This window comes from Lutra lutra, chromosome 6 (assembly GCF_902655055.1).
Source record: "Lutra lutra chromosome 6, mLutLut1.2, whole genome shotgun sequence".
NCBI classification, from domain to species: domain Eukaryota; kingdom Metazoa; phylum Chordata; class Mammalia; order Carnivora; family Mustelidae; genus Lutra; species Lutra lutra.
This window is the reverse complement of record NC_062283.1, coordinates 44491024-44505059: the sequence shown is the minus strand read 5'-3', so window position 1 is coordinate 44505059 and position 14036 is coordinate 44491024. Positions and strand designations below refer to the sequence as shown.

The 14036-nt window shown below is 33.3% G+C and overlaps 1 protein-coding gene across 1 annotated transcript in view; it reads right to left on the bottom strand.

Annotated features, from left to right (window-relative positions):
* Positions 1–14036, bottom strand: part of EYS (eyes shut homolog) — a 1828849-nt gene that overhangs the window by 1532514 nt on the left and 282299 nt on the right. The window contains 2 exon segments of the mRNA XM_047734324.1: positions 454–620; positions 8394–8533. Of these exon segments, the coding sequence (XP_047590280.1) occupies positions 454–620; positions 8394–8533 (307 nt within the window).

Sequence of the window (14036 nt, the reverse complement as noted above, 5' to 3'; positions counted from 1 at the left end):
AAATTAGAAAGCAACAAAAAAAACAACAAAAACCCCCAAACTCTTAAATACAGAGAACAAACTGGTGGTTGCCAGAGGGGAGGTGGGTGAGGGATAGTTTAAATCCATAAATGGAATTAAGAGTACATCTGTTTAAGATTTTACTTTGAGAGAGAGAAATTAAGAGAGAGAGCGCAAAAGGGAGGGGCGAAAGAAAGAGGGAGAAACAGACTCCCTTCTGAGCAGCGAGTTGGGTGCAGGGTCAATCTCAGGACCCCAAGGTGATGTCCTGAGCCAGAGGCAGACACTTAGCCAACTGAGCCACCCAGATGCCCCAAAAGTACATTTTTTTGATGAGCACTGAAAAATGTATAGAGTTCTTGAGTTATTAAAAATATCAATTTTCGCTTGTCAGTACAATTATAACTTTTTGATAAATAGGTAATATTCTTATTTCAAATGATGCATAGATACCTGGATTTATTAATTTCATCTTTATAAAGAGCTTCATGTTGACATCCACTTTCTTCATAATCAGTTGTATTTTCCAAAGACATTTTGCAAGCCCATCTTGGAATACATAGGCACCAGCGTCTCTTATTGTCTTCTTTAGTCAAACAACTGCATTCATTTTCACACATCTGTAAAAAAATTAAAAAAAAAGAATTTTGTAAATGTCCATCACATTACAAAATTACATTCATTTCAAAGTTTGAAGTTCATGCTTTCCTTTATATATTAGATTCATGTATTCCCTTAGCAAAGGTAAAATAAACTCAGTTTTGATTTATTTTAAAATTATTTTAAACAATCATATTCAGTTTATGATGGAAATATATACATTGTAAAAAGCTAAATAAATCAACGTCCATTATTCAGTTGTTTTCAAACATCTTTAATGTAATTTGAATCAAAATTTTATAGACATTGCTTATATGTTAGCTGATATGATAGAAGTAGCATCCTACTGATAACCAGATCCATGGAAAAACTGTTTCTTGTATCACTTGTTTTTTCTCCTTCAGTGAGTTATTTGGACTCATGTTTGAACTGACTGTAACATCTGACTGCATCCCTTGTTAAAAATGAATTACATAAGGGATGCCTGGGTGGCTCAGTTGGTTAAGTAGCTGCCTTCGGCTCAGGTCATGATCCCAGCGTCCTGGGATCAAGTCCCACATCGGGCTCCTTGCTTATCAAGGAGCCTGCTTCTCCCTCTGCCTCTGCCTGCCATTCTGTCTGCCTGTGCTCACTCTCTCTCCCTCTCTCTTTCTCTGACAGATAAATAAATAAAATCTTAAAAAAAATGAATTACATAAAATCATTAACACATCTTTAGCTCATATTTGCATGGAAGTCATAATTTTACCTGTTTAGAGAAACATATATCATTTTAATCATTTTAGAGGTCTTTCACAAATATGCCCAGTATGTTTACCTTAAAAGATTAAGTAGACTTTGTTGCCAAAGAAGTGCATCTCTTATGGACAGCTTAAAACCAGGCATATCTTTTCCTAGCTCTCAGAAGTGAATTCAAAACCACAACAGAATTTTGATAGTCCTTTATTTTTTTTTCATTTTCCTCTCAATACTTTTATGTTTCCTTTATGGTGTTGGTTTAGAGCCAATAAATTATTTCCCACCAATGGCTACAATGATTAGAAATTTAGTTTCGTGGTCTGATCTTTGGTTGTATTAATGATTTATAGAGATCTAGCCTCTGTTGGGTAAGAGTCAATTGAGAACTTCTTTCTCCACTTTTCTATTTGGAGTTCTAGTAAATTTAGAATTTTTAGTCTACTGGGAAGGAGAACATCTCTTTGCATGGACAGATACTTTTTTTGTTTTGTTTTCAATTTTATTTATTTGACAGAGATCACAAGTAGGCAGAGAGGCATGCAGAGAGAGAGGGGGAAGCAGGCTCCCCGCTGAGCAGAGAGTCCAATGCGGGGCTTGATCCCAGGACCCTGAGATCATCACCTGAGCTGAAGGCAGTCTTAACCCACTCAGCCACCCAGGTGCCCCGACAGATATGTTTTTGTTTTTTTCAAATGCTATTTACCCTTAAACTACAGCTAAAGTACTATAAATTCAATCTCTCAGTTTTCTCTGCATGTGTTTGTATGTCTAAGTGTTTGTACTTCACAAAAAAATATTTATCCCTTATTGTTTGAAAGTGTAATCTTTTTCTACATGCAGGGGTATTTATTGTAAAGTTTCTTAAATTGAAGATGTCCTGTTAAAATTTGCTTCCAAAGTTAAATTAGCACTTATAAAAGAGGAAATAATTATTAACATTTTATCACATATATTCTCTCTCTTCATATGTTTTAGTTAACAATATATGTATATATGCACATATTATTAGCTTTTTCTGAAGTTTGTGATTATATTGCACTTTATCAACCCAATCACATCAGTGTGCAGTTTTTATAAAAAACTAAGGATATTTTCTTTTCATTACTTCATTAAAATTATCAAATTAGGAAATTAACTTGACATAATATTATTCATTATTATTGATGTAGGTGTGTAACATAATATGACACACAAAAATAACTTTGGCTGAATAGAAATTAAGCTACAAGAATATCTACAAATGCTTTAGAAAAATATTTTGTACATATAAGCAAATGACTAAATAATGCCATAATTTCAAGGAAAATCATATTTTTGTATAAATTATTTTGCCATTTCCATATTATATTAGTAAAATCACTTAGTAAAGAGATAGGAAAGGGGAGAACCTCTAAGACCTAATACATGACATATTTATCATTTTGGGGCCCATGTCAATTAAAGAGATTTCACCCAATAGGAGTGAGTGACTTCTTTATAAAATATGTAGAATCCTGGATTCTTAGAAAAGTATTCATCAAAGTAAAAAATGCACCAGAATTATGCTAAGTGGAATAAGTCAGTCAGAGGAAGACAATTATCATATGATCTTACTGATATAAGGAATTTGAGAAACAAGACAGATCATAGGGGAAGGGAGGAAAAATGAAACAAGATGTAATCAAATAGGGAGACAAACCATAAGAGACTCAATCTTAGGAAACAAACTGAGGGTTGCTGGAAGGGAGGAGGGTGGGAGGGATGGGGTGGCTGGATGATGGTCATTGGGGAAGGTATGTGTTATGGTGAGTGCTGTGAATTATGTAAGACTGATGAATCACAGACCTGTACCCCTGAAAAAATTAATACACTATATATTAATTTTTAAAAATGCATTAGACAAAATTCAACAAGGAAGAAAGACTATTTAAGACCATTGCAGTAGGTGAGAGAAATGGAGCTCAACTTTGCTGAAACAAGACAAGAACGATTTTAAGTGCTGGCGTTAGCTAGAGGAAAAATACCAGATGAAATTAGGGGAGAGGCTTTTCAATGAAATGTGTAAAGCACATGAGTTATTCTTGAGTTTGCAAAGGTTTTGCTTTGTTAGTAGGACTTCTGTGTTTACTAAGTGGTGCCCACTGAAGTTAGGCTCCTACTCTTTCACAGGATGTTTACATTTACATCTCTCTGTCAAGGTTTATATCTCAAAGAAATAGTTCCCAGGTCCTTGAGAAAGACAGTTCCCGTGTCCTAAAACTGGCAAGAGGCAGAAAGTAGATTTGCATACATTTCAGAGAGACAGAAAAATAATTTATAATTGCAAATTTTCTGAAGTAAATGATCTAAACAAAAAAGGAGGCCAGTGGTCTTTTGTCAATAAGAAGCCTATCTAGAATTCAGTTAAGGTGAGGGGAACATTAAGAATGCCTAGGTCATATTTTTAGCTAAATAAAAATATATTTGGTTGAATTAAAATCCAAATTTAAACTGGCCTGGACCTAGTAAAAAATACAGAAATAGTTAAATTTGCTAAAGATCTTTCCTATTCCAACTTTTAGTGTTCCTCTGTCTCCTCTATGTTGTTTTAAAAGCATCCTCTGTCCCCAGTAACTCATAATAATATAATAAATATAATAAACTCATAACTCATAATAATATATAATCTCATAACCTTTTTGTAGCAAGAATGTAAAAAAAAATGAACTCACTTATATTTATGTGCTTTCCTTCTAAAAGTATTTGCATTTAAAAAGACCTGAAGAGAGGGCATTTTTTAACACAAAGAAAGGAAAGAATACTTTTGGAATTTTAGTCTTTGATGATGAAAACTGAAATGAACCAAATTTCCTGTCCTATATTTAAAAATACTGAGAAAAATATATAAAAAATAACTTACTCTTTGCTCCATGAAATACTTTTTCTTAGAAAGTAAGACTGTGAACCAACTAAAATAAATTATTTACCAAGCATAACACCTTGTTCATCAACTTCACTTTAAGATTCTCATCACATTCTGTCCACCAGTACAAAGCTTTATTCATGAACTCTAAGCAATCCTTACAAGGACCCACCCCCTACAACTAAGGCTCTAAAGCATACAAACATCTTTCCATAAATTCTCCCTCTGAGACACTAGTAAGACTGACTGTATTAGGTGTTGCTTCCTATTATTGTGGTAAACCTAAAAGAATTAGTTTCTCTTGATCAACAGAATTGTTTTTGGAGGATCAGTCATGAACAAACACAAGATTCTGCAAAATACAATTAAAAAACCCTCACTATGAAAGTTCATGACCCTAGACAGCAAACATTGCATTACTCTGGGACCATGGGACATTTCTCTCCCCAGCTGTGACAGTGACATAGGTATCGTATCAGATCTGAACTCCATCTTATTTTCATCAAATTCCCAAATGCTATTTTTTTCTTCTTTTAAGAAAAAGAAAGTATTTTGGGATTCTTCGATTATGTGATCCAATTTGATCCAAAGAAAAAAAATTTCCTCATTACTCTGGAGAGTCTAAAAGAGTATTCTACTAGAAGAGGAAAAACATAGCTCTCACAATTTCATCATTCAGATGACCTAAATAAATAATGAATTGAGAAAGTCCCAGAAATCTACATTCCTTGAACAGAATTTTCTTTGCATCACCTTTTCAAAATCCTGCAAACACTTTCGTTCAGCTCTCAGTTTGGACTGACTGCTCTTTGGTAGGTTTTGGTGACATGACATTGCACAGGCACCTACTAAGTCTTCACGGGGTCTTCTCAGTCTCATAGGCTTCAACACCACACATTCCTCCCTTCATGTTGTTAATTCAGGTACACATCTCTCTAATTGCTATAATTTCTCAAAGGGCAATCTGAAATTGCAGGGGCCACTCTGGAGAAATTTTGACATGAACAAGATTGTTCATTTGACAGATACATTAGAACAAAAAAAAGAAAGACTCTCATGAGGAGTTTCTCCATTCCATGTGTCTAATAGAGAGATTACTCTGTTCAATGCACAAGAATCCCTCATCATTTTCATGCTTCTGGGATTAATAAGCACTTATATGGCTCTATGGAATTATCAAGGATGTGAGTTATTGTTTAAACTGTTACCAGGTCACTAGGTTATTGTCCCAGATGCACCAAAGAATTGGATACCTGAGACCAGAAAGGGAAGAGAGAGTTTACTGAGTAGATAAGTATAGTACACTTTCAAGAGTGTTTAAACTATCTGTAATAATACGTGGTGTGTACATGTATGTGAATGTGTATGAAAATGAACTTTTCTGCATTTAAGTCTCTCTTGCTCTTTGAAGATAGAAGACAATTAACCTTTAATAGTCATGTGTTTGCCTGAAGCTAGGTCCCTGTTGTTTTTTCATTTTTGCTATTTCTTCCTTTTTTTTTTGGTTGGGAAGTTTTAAAAATTAATTTATCATAATAAATTTTCTATCAATATATGTACATTTAGGACTATTTTTCAGATAAACAGTCAAAAATGAAAGGAAAAGGATAATGATTAACTGTGCTTTATTTATACATTTTCCCTTTGCCAAAAATTTAACAGATCAGAAAATATGTACCTGTGTTTGTAATATAATTAGTCCTTTAGATGAAAAGAAAATTACGCCTTTAGAATTCTGGCATAAAGTCAAAAGTCTTGCTTTTTAAAATATATGAATGCTGAGGTTTATTTACATTAAAAAGAGGTTATGTAATTTCCTAATTAATAAATGAAACTTTAGACAAATTTAGAATGATTTAATATAACTTCTAAAGAACTATTCTATCATTGTTTCCTTAAATTATTTATGATTGCAAAAATACCAAATAGAAATAATTGAAATTTTAATAATGGATATCATTTAAGAAGGTTTTAATCTTGTCAATTCTTATTGATTCTATTACATTTATGTACTGGAATGTTTTACTGATGATACTACAAATCAAAAGGTCTTAACATGATAGTGTAAATTGCAATTTCCAAATCTTTGGTTAACATCAAGACCTTACACTGACATTAAATTGAATTAACAAATTATTATTGGATACCTGCACAAATATAATTTAAAGTTATCCTTTTTCCTTACAGAATGAAAACGAGGACATGCAAATGTTAAGTGATGTATATTTATGTTTATATATGTATATTTAGGTTTATTTTGCCTAACATAAAAGTTGTCAAAGTGATATAAAATGTGTGATCATGAAAAGATAAAATAACTAACAGTTATTGGATCGCTGTCTTTGTGTTTTCTCGAGGCTAAAAAAGCAAATATTAGTTATTTTATTAAAGTTGGTAATTAAGGGCACCTGGGTGTGTCAGTTGATTATTGTTTGCCTTAGGCTCAGATCATGATCCCATGGGGTCCTGGGATCTAGGGTGGTTGGCTCCCTGCTAGGCAGGGAGTCTGCTTCTTCCTCTGCTCCTCCTCCACTCAATCCCTCTCTCTCTCTCTCAAATAAATAAAATATTAAAAAAAATAAAGTTGGTAGGGGCGCCTGGGTGGCTCAGTGGGTTAAGCTGCTGCCTTCAGCTCAGGTCATGATCTCAGGGTCCTGGGATCGAGTCCCGCATCAGGCTCTCTGCTCAGCAGGGAGCCTGCTTCCCTCTCTCTCTCTCTGCCTGCCTCTCTGTCTACTTGTGATCTCTCTCTGTCAAATAAATAAATAAAATCTTTAAAAAAAATTAAAGTTGGTAATTATTTTAAAAGAATACAGAAAAATAGAAATATGTATACAAGATGACTATGATTTGCTTGTTTTTTTCCTAAAAGAAGGTATGCATTTACTTCATAAGTAAATTTAATATAATATGTAATGCTCTTTTATAGGCTGATAAAATTAAATATATCTTAAAGATGAAAACTTTAGTCATCTATGTGTATAGTTCTGTATCTATGAATGGCTAAGTGTATACATGTAAAAGTATATTAAGCTTAATACCAACGAATTTTTAAAAAAATGAATAAATTTTAAAAATTTCAAAAATATGTATATAGTTGAGGGCGTAAGTGAAAACAAAAGTTCTGAGAATTTTGTAGTCTATTTGCCTGTATTTGTAATGCCTCTCCAGCTGGTTCTTTTTGAAGTAAAAAGTGACTCATATTATATTTTATATTGTTAGCTCAGTGTTACTGGATTTATTCATAATAAAAAGGCTTTACTGAAAATTTTATATGAAATATATACCAAACAAAGTTAGAATATGGTTTTTATTTCTATAAAATAACCAAATTAAGGTTGTGTCCAGATAAGAGAGGTTACACATATTCTGTTAATTCTCTAAACTTTTTGGAAAACTCCTCAATCTGTTTGACAAAAAGTTCCTTATTTATTTAAAATTAAGATTCTAAAATTTTTGTTTCTTACTGTTATTTGTTTGATAATATTACTTAATTTGTATAAGATGGAGGTGAGATGGGGAAAATAAGGACTGTTCTTTGTCTTCTTGCCTTAGGCTCCATAATTGTAATTGTGCTAAAACTGCCCTAAGATTAGATATCACCTAGAAATTTATGTATATTCCGAAAGGCAATGGAAATGTTTTATGATCTTTAAACAAAAGGGTGACATAATCACATCTGTGTTCAAGAGGCTTTAATTGGTAAGCCAATTGTAACATGAATAGAATACAAAGAGACTAGAGATAAAATGAAATAACTTTTTATTACTGTCTATATTATAAATACAAAAAGTAAAAGATGAAAGATTTCCAAGTAGATTGTTGAGAATTTGTTTCTGAGGTTATATTTAAGTTACATACATCTTGAACCTGGATGTACAACTTTAACAAATTTAGTTTTCTTTTTAAACCAGAAAATTATGAGTTAAAGAGACAAATCAGGGGACACCTGGGTGGCTCGGTTGGTTAAGCATCTGCCTTTGGCTCAGATCATCATCCTAGGGTCCTGGGATCGAGTTCCACATCAGACTCCTTACTTGGCAGGGATCCTGCTTCTCTCTCTGCCTACCACTCCCCCTGTTTGGCTCTCTCTCTCTCACGTAATTAAGTAAATAAAATCTTTAAAAAAAAATAAAAGAGACAAATCAGGAACAACTACATAAATGTACCTTACCTCTATTGTTCCTTCACATAGGAACCAACATACATAATCAAGGTCTTCAGATGGGTTCACATAGACTGCTCCTTCAGTATAGTTTGCAGAGAGAAAAAAGTAGGCATCAACAGACACTTCACAATTTCCATCCTCAGATCCTTTCAAAGAGATGGAAAATTAAATAATCTTTCACAAACCTAAATTTACATAAATTATTAATGACGGTCATCAAATTGCTTGGTAAGATCAATTTGAAAATGTCTACCACAAAATAAGCTTCTACATGTATAGAATACTAAATTTGAAAAAGACAAAGTAGAATAAGGCTAAATCTTCTCATTTTAAAAATGAACTGAGGGACGCCTGGGTGGCTCTTTTGGTTAAGCAGCTGCCTTCGGCTCAGGTCATGATTCCCGCGTCCTGGGATCGAGTCCCGCATCGGGCTCCTTGCTCAGCAGGAGCCTGCTTCTCCCTCTGCCTCTGCCTGCCATTCTGTCTGCCTGTGCTCGCTCTCTCTCTCTCTCTCTCTCTCTCTGACAAATAAATAAAATCTTAAAAAAAAAAATAAATAAATAAAATGAACTGAGAAATAGAGCATCAAAACTTCAAATAAATTTCCTATTAATGATTATAAAGATGATTTAATAGATAAGATATATTTTGCATTAAAATAATTTTTATTCTTTTATACTATATCTGCATATGTAATTATTTCAAAAAATATTTGGAAAATATCCTTAAAACATTTATAATAGGCAAACAACTAACAACTTGTCCTAATCCTCTGATAAAAGGAGTGTGTTTATGTGGAGTGGGAGGGTGTCAGTAAAATATAGATATGCATACATATACATATATAATTTAGCTATTTTGCACTCTTTTAGACATAATATCTGTAATACAATAAAAAATGAAGTTGCAAGAAAGCAAAAGAATGTGACCTCTATTAAAGAAGAAAGAGTAAAAACAGATGACTTAGAATTAAATAGACTGTAAAATACCTATAAAAATATGTTGAAGTATCTATAGAAAATTAATATAATTGGTAAACAGGGAAGTAGGAAATGAGAGTTTTGGAAATGAAATGTAAACAAACAAGAAAGCAAAGATATCCCAGAATTGTGGAAAGGAACTAATTATGCTGAACTGAGAACCTGTGATTTTTTTTATTAATGGTGTAATATTCTCAGGTAGTGGAACAACATAGGAGACTGGATACAGTCTCTTTTTTTTTTTTTTTAAGATTTTTATTTATTTGTCAGAGAGAGAGAGAGAGAGAGAGCAAGCACAGGCAGACAGAATGGCAGACAGAGGCAGAGGGAGAAGCAGGCTCCCTGCCAAGCAAGGAGCCCGATGTGGGACTCGATCCCAGGATGCTGGGATCATGACCTGAGCCGAAGGCAGCTGCTCAACCAACTGAGCCACCCAGGCGTCCCTGGATACAGTCTCTTTTAAACATACCAAAACCTCCTAGTAAAGTGACCAATAAAATTTTTTATGTAGATAATATTTATCCACAGAATCCTAGCAAATAGTCCTGTTTTAGAATTTTAGGTTAACAAACCTAAAATCTAGTGTTTGTGAGACATGACTTCACAGAAAATATTATGTAAGCTATACAACTTACAACTTAATTATAAAGTAGAGATGGTTCACAAGCTGAAATCTCCCTGCTGTGTGCAAACATATTTAGATATCTTATATGTAATTCTGGAAAAAAGGGAAGAAGGTAGGAAGCCTTGCAAAATGTTCCAAACCTTTCAACCTTACCAGTGTAATTAAATTGCTAGTAATTTTAAGATTATAAAAATTATTATCAAATTACTAATAAAATAATCAGGGGCTGAGATTATCAGCAGATCAGCCATGAGAGAAGAAAATATCAGTAAATTTAATGATGCCAGTAAGAATTATATCTTCAGTGTGCTGAGATAAAAATAACTCAAATATGGCCATCCTAGCCTATATAATCAATAAATGCTCCTTTCTGTTTTGTGAAGGAGTTTAAATAGTATTAGATTTAACTCTTTATTGAATATTTGGGAGAACTTTGATAAAGGCAATATATTATCTTTATCTTCATGGAAATATATTTTAAAGCTATTCAATTATTTTAGAGCTTATGAACTATTCTAATTTTATATATATTATTGAATCAGTTCATCAACTATTATTTTTCTGTGAATTTACCCATTTCATCTAAGTTGTCTAATTTACAGGCACAGATTTCTCTATAATGATGTATGTGATTAAATATTTGTACCTGAGATATCATTCCTTCTTCCTCCCAAATCCTCAAAAAGGAGGTAATAAAAAAAAACAAAAGTGTTAACTCAGAAAGGTAATGAGAATGAGGCAACAGTAAGCAAATATTTTTTGAGCAAATATTTTCAATAAATTTCAAGAAGCTAAAAAGATGGTGGAAACATGACAAAATTATCAGAATGGCAATAGTCAAAAGGCAAAAGTATAATTAGAGGGCATACTTATTAAAAAAAAAAAACAAATTTATGTGCTTAGCAGATATCTTAAGATTATCAAGACTTAAACGTGCCTGAGAATGTATTATGGGGTTCTGGCAACAGGGAGAATAGTTGACGTAGCTCTTCTCTCAACTCACAAATCCAGATAATTATTCTGATCCACCACTCATCTCCCTGCTGGCCCACAAACAAATAATTTTCAAGGTTTATTCTCAGGAGAAAGAGGATCTTAGAGGCTCCTGCTTTAGGGATACCAAGCTCATTGGGATTCTGCCATTGAATGGTCAGCTGTCAACTTAGAACCCTCCAATAGAGCTGCCAGTTATCAAAACCCATGTTCACATGGCAAGCTTCCAATAAGTACTGCTAGGTCATCGCCATTAAATATGATTATCCAACAGTTGGCAGAAAGATTTCAAATAAGAAAGAACAAACCATCATTAAAAATATTTATAGAGGGGCGCCTGGGTGCCTCAGTGGGTTAAGCCTTGGGCTCAGGTCATGATTTCAGGGTGCTGGGATCAAGCCCCACATTGGGCTCTCTGCTCAGCAGGGAGCCTGGTTCCCCATCTCTCCCTGCCTGCCACTCAGCCTACTTGTGATCTCTCGCTCTGTCAAATAAATAAGTAAAAAATTTACAGAAACCAAGGCACTGAATGGAAGACAAAAATTTAAAACAAATCAAAACTATAATATTCTTAGAGTTACAAGAAAATTTGTTTTATTTATATAAAAGAACAGAATGTCACAAAAATCTGCAATTTAGACAAGAGTAAAAATGTCTAGAAAAGTACAAAAATAATAAAAAATTCAACACTAGTTTCATATTTTTAATTGGAGTAATAGAGTAGAAAATAGGGCAAAATAAAAAGAAGTGGAAAGATAAGAATTATGAGAAAATGAGATCAATTTAGGAGATGTAATATCAAATTTTTGGACTTAGAGGCACAGAAATAAGAAACAGAAATGATAGATTATTGGTGAAATAATATAAAGACTACCCCAAAATTGAAAGGCACATGCTTCCACATAAAAGGGTTTATCAAGTGCTTACACATGAGCAAGAATAAAAATCACGAGAAAGTAAATTCGTGCAGCCACTACAAAAATCATTATGGAGTTTCCTCAAAAAATTAAAAATAGAACTCTCATATGGTCCCACAACTCCACTTCTGAGTATTTATTTCAAATTAACAAAAATACAAATTTAAAGAGATATATGCATCCCCATGTTCATTGCAGAATTATTTACAATAGCTAAGTCATAGGCAATCTAATTTTCCACCAGTGGATGAATAGCACACATGTGCACACCACACACACACACACACAGACACACACATACACACACAAATGTTATTTGGTCCTAAAAAAGGATGAAAATCTTGCCATTTGCAACAACATAGATGGGACTTAAGGACATTATGCTAAGTGAAATAAGACAGAGAAAGATATATACAGTATAATTTTACTTGTATGTAGAATCTAAAAGGGAAGAAAAAACAAAAACTCATAGATACAGAAAACAGATTTGTGGTTGCCAGAAGTGGAGTGATGGATAGGTAGAACACATGGTGGTGATCAAAAGGTACAAACTTCCAGTTAAAAAATAAATAAGTCCTGGGGATGGGATCGATGTACAGCCTGGTGATTATACTTAAGAATGTTGTATTATATATTTGAAAGTTGCTGAGAGAGTAAATCTTAAAAGTTCTTATTGCAAGAAAAGAAATGTAACTATGTGTGGTATGGATTTTTTTTTATAAAATTTTATTTTTTTAATTGACAGAGAGATCACAAGTAGGCAAAGAGGCAGGCAGAGAGAGAGGGGGAAGCATGTGGGGGTTGATCCCAGGACCCTGAGATCATGACCTGAGCCAAAAGCAGAGGCTTAACCCACTGAGCCACCCAGGCGCTCCTGTGGTATGGATATTAACTAGACTTATTATGGTGACTGTTTTGCAATATATACAAATATAGAATCCTTATGTTATACATTTGAAACTAATGTAATGTTATATGGCAATTATTATCTTAATTTAAAAAATTTATAATCTGCAATGTAAGTCCCAAGATAGTGGAATTTCAGAACACTGGAGCAAAGAACATAGAAAAAGGCTTCCAGGGAGATAACCACAAGTTGAAAATAAAAAATCAAAAGGTAGCTTATTATATACACAATTACATATTACAGCATGCTTTCCTTTCTTTTCCCTGTATCTCAGGGATTGCCATATCAACACAAGGAGTATTGCATAATCATTTTTACATTTGTGTTCATTCTTTTGCTCCAATAAACAATGATGACAATTATAATCTTGTATACATATTACTTAGCACGTAGACGGAAGCATGTGTGATGGGAAAGCTAAGTCAAACAGTATACACATTTATAATATATCTGATGGATATAGTGAATAGCTTTGCTCAGATTTTATGGTGATTTTTACATTTCACGAGCAATGTATAAAATATCTCAGATTTTTGCCATATTTATGAGAGAAAAAGCATGTATTTATGATGTTTTTAAAATTTGCTTTGTTCTCATTAAGAGTTACAAACTGGGGGCACCTGGGTGGCTCAGTGGGTTAAAGCCTCTGCCTTCGGCTCAGGTCATGATCTCAGGTTCCTGGGATCGAGCCCCGCATCAGGCTCTCTGCTTGGTGGGGACCCTGCTTCCCCCTCTCTCTGCCTGCCTCTCTGCCTACTTGTGATCTCTCTCTCTCTGTCAAATAAATAAACAAAATCTTTAAAAGAAAAAGAGTTACAAACTGGACACTTTCTCATATATTTAGGAATACTTTTTATGCCTTCTGAACAATTTTGTTTGTTTGTTTGTTTTGCTGTTTGTCTGCTTTGATGATGTCTTTCAGACACTTTTTCTTGTCATGCAGTCAAAGGACTAGCCTTTTCTTTCTGGCAACTAAATTTTTGATAGCTATAAAGGGTCTTCCCCATCCAAATTTTATAAAGTAATTCTCCAACATTTTCCTGATATTTTTATCATTTAAATTTTTATTTTTAAAACTTTTATTGATATGAATTTAACTCAGAGTATTCTGTTAAGATACAAATTAGACTTTTTTTTTCCCAGATGACGATCCAGTTGTTCAACCTCAATTACTGAGTAATTCTTATTTATCCTAATGACTGAAATGGAAATTCTATTAGATGTTAA